This window comes from Colletotrichum tamarilloi (genome assembly GCF_030869305.1).
Source record: "Colletotrichum tamarilloi strain Tom-12 chromosome Unknown Scaffold_1.1, whole genome shotgun sequence".
NCBI lineage: Eukaryota > Fungi > Ascomycota > Sordariomycetes > Glomerellales > Glomerellaceae > Colletotrichum > Colletotrichum tamarilloi.
The window spans coordinates 1,891,479-1,907,257 of NW_026849384.1; the positions used below are offsets into that span (position 1 = coordinate 1,891,479).

Sequence of the window (15,779 nt, forward strand, 5' to 3'; positions counted from 1 at the left end):
ACGCTGACCAAAACACAGCGATGCTGGATAGCCGAAAGATCCAGGCTACACTGTCCTCGACCCCGAGAACCTTTAGAACTGCCAAGATGACTGCGCAAACTAGAGTTGAGCCAATTTGAGGGAGAGATATCGCCATGTTGTGCAGTCCTAGGATCCATGCAACCTCGCTATCCTGCTTTTTATTAGGCCTCGCCGGTTAGACCCCGTCGGTTAAGGGATAGCTCAAGGGGCATAAGGAGGGGGACTAAGTAATAAAGGAGCAGCTTAGGTATATATAGAGTATTAATAATATACCTCGAGAGAAGGGTAAATTTTAATAATTTATTTTTTAAATTTTAATAATAATTAGTCTTTATAAGCTTTTTTTTTATATTATATATTTATTAATAATTTAAAATTTTTATTTATAAAAAAGACTAAGTTAAGAGCTTAAAATATTAATAAAAACGAGATATAATAAGAGAGCGTAGTTAATATTATAATAAAAAAAAAAATAACTCGTTTTTATTAAACCCCTTAAAATTACTTCTTTTTTAATAAATAATATAAAAATAGATTATAATAGAACGAATTACGTAATAATAATATAAAAAAACCGTATTATTAAAAGTATTAATAAATTTTAAATAAAATAGTAAACTTTTTACCTTTATTTATTAATATTTAAATTAAATAATAAATAATAAACTGATAAAATTATAAAAATAAGAACGATAATTAAAAAAAGAAATCTTTATAATAATGTATAAAAAATAATTATATAAAAAATAAATAAATTTAAAATACTTATAAAGCTTTTTAAATAGCCCGGCCCCTGTATTAAGAACTATAGTTTTAACTATAATAGCCTCGGATATTAATTTTAATATAAATAAAAATATAAACCCCTAAACTAAAAATAGTTTAATAAATAAAACTATACTTAAAGCGTTATTTAAATAATAATAAAGCGACGAGTTTGTACTATTTAAACCTCTATTTATTAACTCTTTTTTAATTTAAATAAGTACTATAAACAGAATATTTATATTTAAATTATTATCCCTCTTTAACTTATTATATATTAATAAATTAGTACGGGATTTATAGAGCTTTTTATTTAATTATTACTATTATTTTAATTTATAAGCTTAATAAATAAAAATAAACCGTAATAAAGTAGTATATATAATTAATTACTTAAGTAGTAATATAAAAACCTCTTAAATATACTATATTTTTAATTATAAAAGGGTCCCTAGGTTTATAATAAACTAAGTTATATAAGAAGAACTAGAGACTTTTTTATAAAATAACTTATCTAATTCTACTAGCTAAGGGATAGTAATAAATATATACTTAAATAGTACTTTATAAAATTAAAAAGAGAGGGTTAACGAGTTTATTAATTATATTAATAAGCTCGAAATAGAATTAAAATATATTTTAATAAAAAAATAAAGGATCTTTATATTAATAAATAAGCTACGGCCCGAACTATACTTTATAATAATATTATAAATAGAACTTTTACGGACTTATTTATAGTTAATATTATTAATAAAACGTATTAAGTAATCTTTATTATTAATAAGGAGCTTACGAACGTCCCCTAGGTAATATTCTAATTTAAATTTAAATAAATTAGTAAGGAGATATAGGGGTATTAATAAGCTAACTACGTAAAGAATATACTATAACTCGCTTAGTAAGGATACTACGTATTATAATTATAAAAAAACTAGCTATATTATAAGGGATTATTTATAACTATAGGAGTAGTATTAGTAATATTATAACTATAATAAAACTAAGTACCTCGTTAATAGCTATTTTAGTATTATATACTGTAAATATAATTAAAAGGGGTATAAAGCTACTAGCTATTAATTAGACCTTATTTTAATTAAATAGCATAGATTAATAATAAACTCGAATATTATTTTAATAAAGAGAGTAGCTAGTAATTAATAAGGGCGGCGCTTAGATATTTTAATTTATATATACCTAAACTATATATAAAAAAAGCTAAGTACTCTTATCGATTTAAAAGTAAAAAGGAACGTAGTTAGTATTAGGCTATTTAATAACTTCGATACTAATTTACGAATTTACTTATTATTATAATTAATAAACGTCGAGAGTAAGTAAATAAAAATACTAAAGAGCTACTATTTATAGCTTCGAATTACTAATAATAATAACGTAATAAAGACATAGCTATATCGCTTTATAATAGCTAATATTATAATACTTATACTTATTCTCGGTTTTTTTTAACTAAAAAATATTAACTCGTTAATTAGTTAAAAATAAAAGAAGTAGTAGTATTTAATTTATAAATAATATATCCGCTTAAATACCCTAAAAAAGGGGCTATTAAACGACTTAGTTTTAATAATACTTATATATATTATAATTAACCTAACTATAAATAGTAATATAATACTAGCGAGCATAGCTAAGGATTAAAAACTATAATACTAAGATTTTAATAACTTATTCTTAAAAAAAAAGGCTATTTCGTTACTAAATAGAGTATTATACGACTATTATATTAAATTAAATAATGCTATACTTATCCCTTAGGGATTTATTTACTTATTATCGAACTATAAGCTCGAGATTTTACGAAATTATTTAATAAAAGTAGAGGCTAAGAGCTAAATATGCCCTTTTATAAGCCTAATTAGAATACTTATCCTTTTTATACTTAAAAAAGGAGGAGAGTTATAATTTTATATTAATTATAAAGTAATTAATAAGATTATATAAAAAAACAGAACGCTACTATTACTAATTAAAAAAATATTAAATAGATTATTTAATACCTCCGTTTTTATAAAGCTAAACTTTAAGAATACGTATTATTATATACGTATAGTTAAGGGTAATAAATAAAAAATAGCTTTTTATACTAAATACGGGTAGTTCGAGTACCTAATCGTACTTTTTAAATTAACTAACGTACTTACGACTTTTTAAGTATATATTAATAACGTTCTAAGTAGCCTAATTAATACCGTTTATATTATATATTTAAATAATATTTTAATATATAATAATAACTACGTAGTATATAAAAAGTACGTACATAGCGTATTATAAAAATAATAATAATAGAACTTATATTTAAATAGTAATAAATATAAGTTCTATATATTATGTATAAAATTCTTAAAATATATCGTATTTAATAAAAATATAAAAATAGAACTTGTGTATATTAAAGCTATAGTAAATTAGCTACTCCTGAGGAGCGTTAAAAATATATAAATATTCTTTAAATTTACGGGGTTTTATTATAAATTTATTAATAACTATATTAAGATAATTATATTTTTAACGGACTTATTAAAAAAAGTAAAACCGGGATAGTTAGAGTTATTAATACTTATTATAAAATCGTTTAAGAAGTTATTAATAGTATTTATTAATACGCTAATATTATAATATTTTAACCCTACCCTACTTACGTAGTTATAAATAAATATTTCGGCTCGAGCTATTAGCTTAATAATTACGTAATTATTTAAAAGTAATTAGTACCTAATTATTTATAAATTAAGGAAATTAATAGATATAGAGAGCCGCTATAATATAAAAAATACGGAGTTATTAATTATTATAAACATACTAAAAAATTAGTAATATTACTTTATTTATAACTAAGATTAGGTTATAGTATTTATAAACTATTTTAATTTATAGTTCTTAGATATTAAAAAGAGGCTAAATAGGAAATAATTACGCTAACTAAACGAATTCGTAGTATTTAATATTAAGATTAGGTTTAAATTAAATATTAAAAACTTAGTAAATAAACTATTATAAAGACCTAATTATAATAAAAGTAATAATAATAACGGAGCAGAAGAGCTATTATTAAAAATAAAAAAAGACTTATATAATATTAAAAATATATAAGAGCCCCTAAGAGTTATAATAATAAAATATATAAAAACGAACTATAAAAGCGGTTTTTAAATAAAAAGGATAATAAGTATTTTAAAAATAGAATTAATAATAATATAAAAAAATAAATAAAAGAGGTTAGGAGCTCTGGCTTAAGGGAGCTTTAAAGAGTATTTTAAAAAATATAACGGGGTTATGAGCCTAGGGTATTAGAGTTATAACATAATACTTAGGGAGCTATTTAAGCCTATTACTAAAACTATAAATTATAAACTACTCGTTTTATAAAACTCTAACGTAATAAGAGTATTTAAAATAGTATTTAGTAAAAAGGGGTTATTAATAATAAGTCGATTACGAGCTATTTAATAAAAAAATATTTTTATAAAAAATAGGTAATAAACTAAAAAAAACCGACGGCCTTACTTAACTAAAAAATAATAATAATAAAACTAAGTATATAATTTAAAAAGGCTATTATATTATAATAGCTATGCCTATATATTATTATATAAAGGGCTAAGAAAAGAGGTTATTAAAATATATTATAATATACTTATAGCAGGATATTATAATATAAAATAAATAATAGTACTATTAAAACGCTACTATTACTAAAATAAAATAAATAAGGATATAAAAAATTATATTAATATTTATATAGTATACTAGCGGATAAAACCTCGTTATTATAAGCTATATAGCTTATTATACCCCCTACTTACTCTAGTTAGGCTATAATAAAAAATATTACTAAATTTTATTACGGACTTATTTATATTAACTATACTAATTAAAAAGCGCCCTTATGACGTAGTACTTATTATAATAAACCGATTTATAAAATATAGTATTTATATTACTACGAGGACGACCCTTATAACTTAGGGATTTATAAACCTCTTATTTATAAAGATTTTTATAAAGTTTAAAATACTTAAAAAGATCGTTTTTAATAGGGGCTCGTTATTTATAAATAAGTTTTAAACTTATTTTTATTACTTTTTAATAATAAAAAAGTATTTTAATACTATTTTTTATTTATAAATAAACGATTAAATAGAACGGTAGAACTAATATTTAAAATAGTACTTTTACTACTTTTATATTTAGAACTAATTAGATTAAGTATAGTATTTTTATTTAGCCGAGTTTATATATAATAATACTTAGTACTTAGTAATCTATAAAGCGCTTACTAAGGCCCTACTTAGGTTCTTACTTACTTATTTTATATTAATTTTTATAAAGACTCGAGATAGTATATAAAATATTTTAATTAAAGAGCGTATAGCCCGATTATAAGCTAATTAAAAAGCTCTATAACCCCTTATATAAAAAGTACGCGAGACGTATAAATAATAAGCTAATAAAATTAAAATAAATATATTATATAAAATAGGTAACTAAGTATTATTATTAGGAAAGAATATTAAGAAGTAGCGCCCTAGTTAGAAGTTAGTTAATAAGTATCTAAGCCTATTTAAAATTAAATTAATAATTAAAATAGTAGGGGTAGCTTACTAATTAAATATACTAACGTAATATAAAATATATAATATATTCTATATATCCCTACTTAAGCCGTATTAATATTATAAAAAAGCCCCTTAGAAGCCCTTACTTATTAAGGATATAAATAGGGAGCTATTTTATAAAATAAAAAATATTATATAATATAGAGGGCTAAAGAGGAGGTAATAATACTTAATTTAGTAAAAGGGATATAATAATAATAAAGATACGTAAGAGCTAATTAAGTATATTAAAAATATAGCGTTAATTAGTATATATAGAGAATAAGTTTTAATTAAATAGCGCGCTCTAGCTCTTAATAAGCTTATTAATATAATAAATTAGTTATTAATAATAAAAAAAGGGGGCTATATAACTATAACTAAGTAATATAAACGTACTAATTACGAACGATTTCTCTAATCCTTATTACTTATAAAAGGACTACCCTTATATATAAAAGGGCCACCCTTATCCTTATCCTTAAGATTATTAAAAAAGAAGTAGTTATTTTATTATTAATAAATCTATAAATAATTAGTTATAAATACGGAGTATAAGTAAAATAACTATACCCTTTTTAAAATATTATTTAAGTAGCATACCTTATTATAAATAGTACGTAATAATACGATTATTATATTATTATAGGACGAAAATATAGTATAAGAAGAGCTTATAGCTATTTTATTATTATTATTATTAATAATAGGGGTAAAACGGGCCTCTTTATTAATATACTTAAGCACCCTTTACGTATTATTAATAATAATTTTATAAATCTATTAGAGCTATAAAATAATATTAATAACCTAAATAATAATAATAATAAAATAATAATAGAATAATAAACCTCCGAATCGTAAATATTATTATTTAAAATAAGAGTAGTATTTTAAAAAGTTCGTATTATAAATTCCGTAAACTTAAGGACCTAAAATATTATTAACTAATATATAAAAAAAGTAATAGAGTAATAATAGTACTAAGTACTTACTATATCTTTATAAAAATAGTTTTATATAGTATACTCTATATAATATATACTAAATTTTAAAAAAATATTAAATAAAAGAGCGAACTTAGGGTTATAAATTACCGATCTAGCTAATTATAATATTTAATTTTTAGATTAAGTACTTTATATATAATATAAATAAAATAGGGGAGTAAGCGTACCTAGCTAACTATAATTTTTTTAATGTTTACCTTTTTCTTTTTTTTAATAAGAGTTTATAATAATTAGTATAAATAGTATATAAGTAGTAATATATATACGAGATTAAAGTAAATAAAGGGAATATTAAGCTTTTTAAATAAATAGCTATTACCGCCGCTACTAAGCGTACTTATAGTACTAATAACCGGTTTATTATTAATTATAATAACACTATTAAAAAGAGCTATACTTATATTAAAATAAAATTAATAATAAATACGGTACGACTTTAAAAAAGACTAACTTAGATACGAGGAGTATAAGAAATTAAGAAATCTAAAAGATATTTATTAGTTATAAAATTTACGTAATAAGGAAGTAGCGTAAACGTTAATAAAAGTAAAAGACTATATATAATTAAAATAACTATAAATAAAAAAAAAAAAAATTAAGAATCGTAGTAGCTTAAAAAGGGGTTAATATTAGTAAATAAAAATAAGATAATAACTACTTAAGTATTAGTAATTATAAAAAACGGATTATAAATAAGAGCGACCCGGGTATAGAATTATAAAGCTAACCGAACTTATTATTTAAAATAAGAAGTCTATACTTAAGTTAATAAGTATTACTTTTACTTACCCTTATACTATATATTAAAAAATTTTATAAATAAAAAATTAATATAATATATATAAACTATAAATAGCTTTTAGGATAAAGCCTAGGGGAGGGAGTACTTTATTAAGCTTTATTAATTAGATCTTATTAGTTAAAAAATAGTTTAAAAGGTATAAAGAGGGGGACTAAGTAATAAAAGAATAGCTTAAGTATATATAAAGCGCTAGTAATATACCTCGAGGGAAGGGTAGATTTTAGTAATTTATCTTTTAGACCTTAATAGTAGTTAGCCTCTATAAGCTTCTTCCCTGTGTCACATACCTATTGACACTTTCCAACGGATAGCTTAGAGATCTCTGCGCTGATCAAGGCAAATGGAGCCCACATCGTTACGGCAGCCGTGGATCCCATCATGGCGACAACGATGGCCGCCGTGGCTCCGCTGCGTGCGACAAAGGTGAGATGCATGCAGTATCCCAAGAAGCACTGCGAAGCAAACCAGACTCTGGGAAGGTTGTGAGAGAGGGCCGGCTTGTAGCGGTCAAGTATCTGAAGCAAAATACTCGCAGCGAATGCTCCTAGTGCGAAAGCAAAAGAGGCAAAGAAACCAAAGTCCTTTGCACTTTCGATGAGTTCTAGATCTGGTTCCCCAAATTGCCTTTGCCTTTGCTCGAGTTTGTCAGAAAGGGCTGGGAGATGTTAGTATTGGAAGTACTTCAACAGTTCTGGTCTTCTACCTGTCTCATAAGCGAACCTGAATCAAGTCCACGAGTTAGTCACTGGACGCAAAAGTTTTTATAGGAGTCGGACGCTGCTTACGTTGACATGTAGTATAAAACAGGAAACCATCCTGCCCACGCCCAGAATTGGATCTCGCAAACCCGGCGGCTGCGTGGAGGGATTTGTTTCCACCGCTTGGCTAGCCCTGTCGGTGAGATGATGGACCATGACTGTTGCGCAAAAGAGGGCTGGCGGTCACGCAAAGGTGCGACGTTCTGGTCAGTAATGAAAAAGCACGTGAGACCGACTGTCGTGAAGGTACAAGCTGCAACCACAACGGCGAGTAACTTGAAACGGTCATCGCTGTTTACGTCAGTCGAGGACCACTGGGCATCCACAAAGCCAACAGAAGAGAGCACCACGTTTCCTAGCACGTTCCATCGCATGGCCAGGAGGCTGCGACAGACTGTTGACTGGGAGGGGTGTTATCTACTATCAGAGCCCTGACGCCGACTGCGTATGCCTGCAGTGCAAAAGTAGTGACAACGACTGAGAAGACTGCAAGAATCTGCGTCGGTAGGTGCGCCGAGCTGGCGGAACGATCAACACTGGAACTCCATGCCCAAGCTGTGAGTTCCTCTGAGTACGCCAATGCTAGCAGAAAGATAGTTGCGCATAGCGAACCTCCTACGATGAATGGCTTCCTTCTACCCCAGGCGTGTTGTGAATCGTCGCTGAACACACCGAGAATAGGCTGCGCAAAGGCGCCAGATATAGGACCGGTGACCCATACCAAGGATATAATGGATTTGGGAATGCCTAGCGAGATCAAGTAGGGCTTTGAGCTATTCGTCAGTCACTCAGCTGGGGTTGGGTTGAAGGGTAAAAGACTGACAGTGCCGCTCGAAGTCAAAAGAAACCAACACACTTGAAGGCCTAGACTAGGAGACGTGAGCAGGAGCAAGCCTGAAAGCTTGAGCAAGGTGTGCTTCTGGGGAATTTCTTCCCCAAGCTCTGCTAGTTCTAGGTCCTCTGTGCTAGACGCAGATCCGGGAGAGTAGAGAGCCCCTGAGGTCGGCTCGCCCACTGTGACACGAGGCATTTCCTGTATGAACAGGATGAGGTGAGTGACGCTGCCTCCTGTTCCACATTGATCGGAGATACTTGCAAGAGCTCAAGGTTGATTTGTTATAGTAGAAGATGTAAGCATGACCTGGTGTCGCCGAGTCCTCGCCGGAGACTGCTGTCTGTTTCCGGCGTGGAAGAGCCATGCGCTTCCTAGCCCTGGTCAATTACGGATAGATACTTTGCTGCGGAACACTCCGGCGGCAACGGCGTCATGAGTCGGATGCACATGCTGGTTGCCCCTGGAGTGTGTAGCGTGTAACTTCTCACTTTCCTCAGTCCTTCTTTCGTGTCCACGTATTACGCATATTACCCATGCGAGCGGGTACCTTGTAAACTCTGTTTATCAACCGAGTTCCTTGGCCCGTTCTTGCCGACGAGCCACCCTTGTCAGGATCAGCACAGTGCCTGATGAATGGGGCTGGACATAAGATTGGAATTCTATGATGAATGATACTGCCGATATGGCTTGATTGGTAAAGGGAGCGGGCACTTGTGTATCGAATAAACGCTGGTCAGTGGTGCCAACGATCTTCTCGAGTTCCAAGGCATGTATCCGCCAACTTTGCCCTCCATCAAGAACAACGCTTACATGGCACATTACTCCGAACCAACACACGACTGCTACCGCTGATGGTATCGCCAAAGCTAGACTCTTGACATCTCTGTCGGATTGGAAGTCCAATTCGACCGCGGCATACGGCCAACTGCGCAGGGGCCAATTGGGGGCCCTATTTACGATTATCGTAGCCAGCCCAACCTACGGTTGGAACCTCCTTTTTACACCTACGCAGAAATTCATATAGTTCAATTGATCTCTTCGTCAACCCACGGTTCGAACCAACTACCCTGTAATAGGGATACCAACAATCTCAGTATGTCAGATGGTCACGCATCGGTAAGCTGGTCTTCTCTACCACGAAAAGACCAGCTATTCCTACTTTTCATGATACGATTCAGTGAACCAGTCGTCAGGGTTTCTATCGGAGCGTACATCTACTACCAACTAAAATCACTTGATCCATCATTATCCAGTGCTGAAGTGATTACACAATCCGCATATCTTCAGACGGCTTATACTATTGCGCAAGCTATCTCATCTTTGCTATGGGGCGTGGTATCGGATTCTCCCAGAGGGGGAAGGAAGCTAGTTGTGCTAACGAGTTTGTCTGGATCATGTAAGTCAACACTGTAGTGATATCACATATGGGTTGCGAAAGATCCATCTAATTTCTGATGTCAACTGACTTTCTAAATGTCATGCACAGTCATAAGTTGTGCGCTGTTTGGTTTCATCACTAGCTTCAAGCAGGCCGTCTTCCTTCGAATTTTTGAGGGGATAACCAATGGGAATGTCGCTATGGTGAGAACTATGGTCTCCGAAGTTGTTCAGGAGAAGCGGTAAGTTGTTTCCCATTATGGAGGATCAGAAATATAGGATTATAAACAACCAAGACTGACCGACATACTCAAAATAGTTTCCAAGCCAGGGCTTTTGCACTATTACCAATTGCTACTCGAATGGCCATAATTATCAGCCCACTCGTGGCAGGTTGGACTGTTCAGCTTGAAACAACAGGCCAAGACGACAGTTTTGTGAGGAGACACCCATATGCACTGCCTGCCTTACTGAACGCCGGCTTCTTGCTTCTTCTCCTAATTGCTGCATTTCTGTTTCTTGAAGAGGTATGTTGTCATCAATAAATGCTCAGTTTCGACTTATTGCTTCGCTTTAGACTGACGAAGGGCAGACATCAAAATCTCTAAGAGGTCGATTCGACCCTGGAATCGCTTTCTCCAAGAACTTGCTGTCAATATTCCGCTTGGTTCCATTCAGAAAGGCAGATGACGCTCAGTACTCACGTATAAACTCAGAAGAAGAGGATGGAGAAGAGATGGGTTTCTTGAAGGAGACTGACGGGAATGATCACTCTGGCGCTTCCACACCCCCAGGGGTTCCCGTTACACCAAGTGAAAAGAACTTGAAGCTCCCTACACGTCGCATTTTCACCACTAACATGCTCCTGGTTCTATTGGCAACTCTTCTTTATGAACTCCATCTTAACAGCGTCAGCGTTGCCATGGCCAATATGCTAGTCGATCCGGTTTCCACCAAAGAAGCCGAACTGTCAAGAGTTCTGCCATTCCGCTTCGGGGGCGGCGCCGGATTTAGGCCAAAGTCTCTTGCCTGGTACTCAACTGTGTTTGGTAAGATCTTAAATACCTCACTTTGTTCATTGATAATGTGAACATTCCTCCATATGAAGAGCTATTGGCTAACATGACGCAATACAGGGATTGTCGGTATTCCCATGCAGATTTTTGTTTACCCTTGGCTTAATCAGCGCCTTGGCTGTTTGAGACTCTGGCAACTATTCTATCTCGGATTCCCCTTGCTTTACTTTGCATACCCATATGTTGCTGTCATTCCATCTTCTACACCGCCTCCATCCGAAAAGACTGGTGTGGCTGTATGGGCGTTTTTGGTGGTAATTCAAACCTCAACATCTCTCATAACGAGTGTTGTGACGCCCTCGCAGCTGCTACTGGCGAATTTCTCCTCGCCTCATCCATCGGCACTGGGAAGGACTCATAGTATCACGTTCTTCACGTCGATGGCGGTTCGAGCTGCCAGTTCAGCCATGGCTGGAAATATGTACGCTTTTGGGTCGACACACAACTTGACTGGGGTCATATTCTGGTTTAGTAGCGCTGTGTCGCTTATAGCTATCATTGTCACCCGGTTTGTGAGAGAAGGAAATGGCCATGAAATCAAGCTTCTGGGAGAGAACTAAGGCGAACTAAGACTAGTAGTGGACTCGAAAGACTCAATCACACTACAAAAGTTTTTTTTTTTTGCCTATACTTGTACTCGACCATTGATAAGGACCATGGATATTCTGCTCTTTGACTCCCAGAAAAGAATAAGCAGATGGACAAAGAAGACAAAGATGTTGTGCTAGGCCAATCGAATAGTTGGGTCAGCATGTTCTTGACACGGAAGCTTAGAAACTTCTTTTGACTACCCATCTGTAATTAAGAACAATCTGTCACACACTGCATAACTAATGAGGTTCTACTTATTAATTCATGTTTTGCACGAACTTCTCCCCTGCCGTCTGATTGCTTGCAGCCTCAAGCGTCTTGTATACGTCCTCAATCTCTTCCTTGTAATCCTTCTCGACCTCCCTCCGAAGCACCAATTGCTTGACAGTCAGCTTGATAGGTTTTTCCTTGCTGGCCAAGAATACAGTCTGTCTCGGAATGGCCACTGCTTTCGCAGAAATCTCATTGTGTCCCACAATAGTCTTCTCATAAATATCATCAAGAAGCTCTTCGTGGTTCCTTCCAAGCAGATCCTCCCTCACTTCTATCAGGACGTATGGTGCAATGCGCCCTGCACCGCCGACCATGACGTGTTTGACTCCAGGGTACCTGGAGACTTTGGTCTCGATGTCCTGAGCGTGGAATTTGGCCATCCAAATCAGCTTCGTCCAATCATCAGTTCTGGCCACCGATTCCCATCGGGTACTGCCGTCGCTGTCTTTGATCGGACGCCACAACTCCTTCGTATCGATCGTCTCAACGTCCTTGAACATCTTGTAGTTCCAGAAGGCACACTGATAGATGGATGGTCCACCGTCAGGTGGCCTGTCAATGAACATCTGATACACATCAGAGTCATCTCCGTCACCCAGAGCTTCACCAGAGCCCTCTAGCTTGACCAAACGAACATGGTGCTCAGGAATGAACTGGAAGCTATACCATAGCTTCCTGTCGATGGGATGCAGGGAAAAGCGACCACCAGACTCTGTGGCTCCCATGACAGAATTGAGCCTGGTGTGTTCGCACAATGCGTCCCCGACAACGCGATCGAGAGCAGATCCTAGATAAGTGATGAACTCAAGCGACTTCAGTGATTCCCGCGTCTCTTCGTTATTGTATAGGTCAACGATGGTGAAAGGAAATCCCATCAGCCCATCAACCTTGTTGAGACGCAGAAGCTTCTGGAAAATAGCTGGCGGAAGCCCGACCACATCCGGAGGGGGTTGGATAACACAGGTGCCAGAGAAAACGGCAAACATGTTGATTAGGACAAGGCCAGGCTGCAGCCTCATTGGGATTGCCAAGATCAGGGAACGGCCATAGAAAGAATCTGTAGATATCCCCCTGGGCCAGTGACGGCGAGCCAAGCCGGCAGATGAACATCCAGCCGCCCAGAAGCCATTGTTCATGAAGATTGGCTTAGGCGCACCTGTTTTGTTCACTGGTTAGTGTCCGGTGATACCAACCGTGTAAACTCCCTACGTTTCCATACCTGTGGTGCCTCCAGTATGGATGATGAGAATCTCATCGTCCTTCGCCTGCTCGTAAGTCTTCTCATAGGCGTAGGGCTCGGTTCCTTGAGCAGAAAGACACCATTCGAGGCTTTGGAACTGCTCAACATGGATACCAGATGCTGCAAGCTCAGGCTCGGGGCTGAATGCACCTCCCTCGGAATACAGCCAAATCTTGCAGTTTGATGACTCTAGCAGCGCATCAAGTCCGTCCTTCATGAAACGACCATCTGGAACAAGCAACTAATCAATGTTAGCATAAACGTGATTTGACTTAGGATGGTCATTGTATACCTTGCGACCTGTCTTGACTGATGCTGCGAATAGGAACGCATATCGGACGTCACTGGGACCAGAATACGCAACAGTATCGTTGTTCACAGACTTTCCAAAGGTCTTGTCAAGCCAGTGTGCAGTCTTGTTGATGCCATCGGCGTATTGTTGCCAAGTCAACGAACGGTAACCCTCTGTCTCCCAGTCAGACCCGCCAGCGAATCGTACAAGTGCATGATGAGGTTGCCATTTGGCATTCTCGTCAATCCTGCGGACGAATAGCTCCATTCCTGGAGTACTGGTATTGGAACTCATCTTGGTCAATGTGGCAATTGGCAGGTGTTTCGACTGTGTCTGACAAACAGAAAGCGTCAAGGCGAACTGGATCAATACGAGAACAAATTGATACCTTTCAAACAAGGTGCTCTTTCAATTCAAACCTACTGTGCATTTGAAATACACTCACATCAGGTAAGAGCCACTGAGGTCTGGTCCCGGCCATTCCGAGACACATATCATGTGGCAGGGGCGTTCGTCTAATTGTCACTGCTCAGGCAGTGGAACTTTGTGAATTTCGGCATCAAAGATGTCAGATGATGAGAACTGATTCAAAGACCAGAATACAGAACGGAATCGTTCATCCGAGGCTCCTAGCTAGGCGGTATGGGCCCCATAGAATTGGGTTTGTTCCATTCGGTTCACCGCACTCTTCGTGAGATCCTCTCCGAAGTTTCGAGGACGCACGCTACGGGGATATTATCTCTCAGCTCTGGAGCTCGGATATGTCTCCCGACTTCATTTAAAGAGGTGAGTTGTGATAGTGGGGCCAGAGGCAGTGGACCAGCTGTTGTAAAAGGGCCGGTCATACTTACAGACACGTAGAACTCGGCCAAATACACTGTAGCCACATATCTGACAGTCGCCCTTCAGGGAGCATAGCAAGGGAATTGTCGTAGAGTCACTGTAGGGGCATTGACGTATATAAAGAGAACGGTTATCTATTAAAAATAGGAAATAAGCTCGAAGCTCGTTTTAATATAGAGGGTATAAGTAAAGTAGGCCTTAGTAATTATATAACCGAGGTTACGTAATATATAATAAGGCTATAAATAGTTAAAACTATTATAATATACCCTCCTAAATAAATATATATTTAGAAAAAGCGCGCTTAATTACTTGTATTATTATAAATAAATCCGTTAAAAATAGAAAACTAAATATTAATATATAAGAATTTATTTATAAAAAGAATTATAAAATAAATTAGTTTATATATAAAGTTATAAACGAGGGGTAAATTAGTTATAAATTAACCTCTGTGTTTATTATTATAAGTAATTTTAAGGCTATATTATTAATAAAAAGTATGACTAAGAGACGGCTTCTTATTAACTAAATAATTAACTTACGGGTTAAGAGTAGTAAATATATAAATTTCTTATTATTACCCATAGTACTAACTTTTTTTTTTTTTTAACTTATATTTATATTATTATTATATATATATATACCCTTATTTTTTATTTTTATACCCGCGTTTTTATATATACGTATTATTAAAAAAGGATTTTTATTAATAGTATTATTTTTATTTAAATATTATTAAAACGAATAGTTAAAAACTATGCTCGTATTATTATAGTATAAAAAGTTAAAAAGTATAAGTATAAAGTTACGGCCTCGGGGGAGAGCGGTAGCTCTCTTAACCCTAATAATAAGCTTATAAAAGATAAGTAATATTTTTTAATTTTATTTTTTAATTAGTAATACGGTTTTATTTATTTAATATTAATTTAATTATTTTATTTAATAAGTAATAGCTTTATAACTAAACGAGTTATTTAAAAAAATAGTAAAAGTAAAGAGGGTTTATAACCCCCTCTCTCGCTTTTTTTTAAAAATTAAAAAAAAGTCCTCGTTTTTTAAAAAGATAATATAAATAAAGAGGGTTTATAGCTCTTTCTTTTATTTTTTTTTAAATAAAAAAAAGAAAAAGAAAAAGACTTTTTTTAGGGGGACTAGAATAATAAAATAAGTTTATAACCCCCTCCCTTACTTCTTTTTAAAAAGTATAGAGTAGTTAACTATATGTATAATATTTTTTTATTTATTATTATTTATAAAACTAATTTTTA

The 15,779-nt window shown here is 33.6% G+C and overlaps 3 protein-coding genes across 3 annotated transcripts; 1 reads left to right on the forward strand and 2 right to left on the reverse strand.

The window, feature by feature from the left end:
* Nucleotides 1-7,510: 7,510 nt before the first annotated feature.
* CTAM01_00615 (uncharacterized protein) lies at nucleotides 7,511-9,011 on the reverse strand (the record flags this gene model as incomplete). Its single annotated transcript, XM_060516665.1, has 5 exons — nucleotides 7,511-7,878; nucleotides 7,927-7,943; nucleotides 8,009-8,272; nucleotides 8,377-8,747; nucleotides 8,805-9,011. The coding sequence occupies 5 exons, from the start codon at nucleotides 9,009-9,011 to the stop codon at nucleotides 7,511-7,513; spliced, it is 1,227 nt and encodes a 408-aa protein (XP_060389291.1).
* A 1,278-nt stretch (nucleotides 9,012-10,289) lies between these two features.
* Nucleotides 10,290-11,829, forward strand: CTAM01_00616 (major facilitator superfamily transporter; the record flags this gene model as incomplete). The annotated part of the gene is made up of 4 exons (XM_060516666.1): nucleotides 10,290-10,435; nucleotides 10,513-10,720; nucleotides 10,771-11,242; nucleotides 11,330-11,829. 4 exons carry the CDS (start codon nucleotides 10,290-10,292, stop codon nucleotides 11,827-11,829), a joined length of 1,326 nt encoding a protein of 441 aa, XP_060389292.1.
* Nucleotides 11,830-12,117: 288 nt separating this feature from the next.
* CTAM01_00617 (uncharacterized protein) lies at nucleotides 12,118-14,163 on the reverse strand (the record flags this gene model as incomplete). The annotated part of the gene is made up of 4 exons (XM_060516667.1): nucleotides 12,118-13,289; nucleotides 13,353-13,614; nucleotides 13,666-14,053; nucleotides 14,111-14,163. 4 exons carry the CDS (start codon nucleotides 14,161-14,163, stop codon nucleotides 12,118-12,120), a joined length of 1,875 nt encoding a protein of 624 aa, XP_060389293.1.
* Between the last annotated feature and the right edge of the window lie 1,616 nt (nucleotides 14,164-15,779).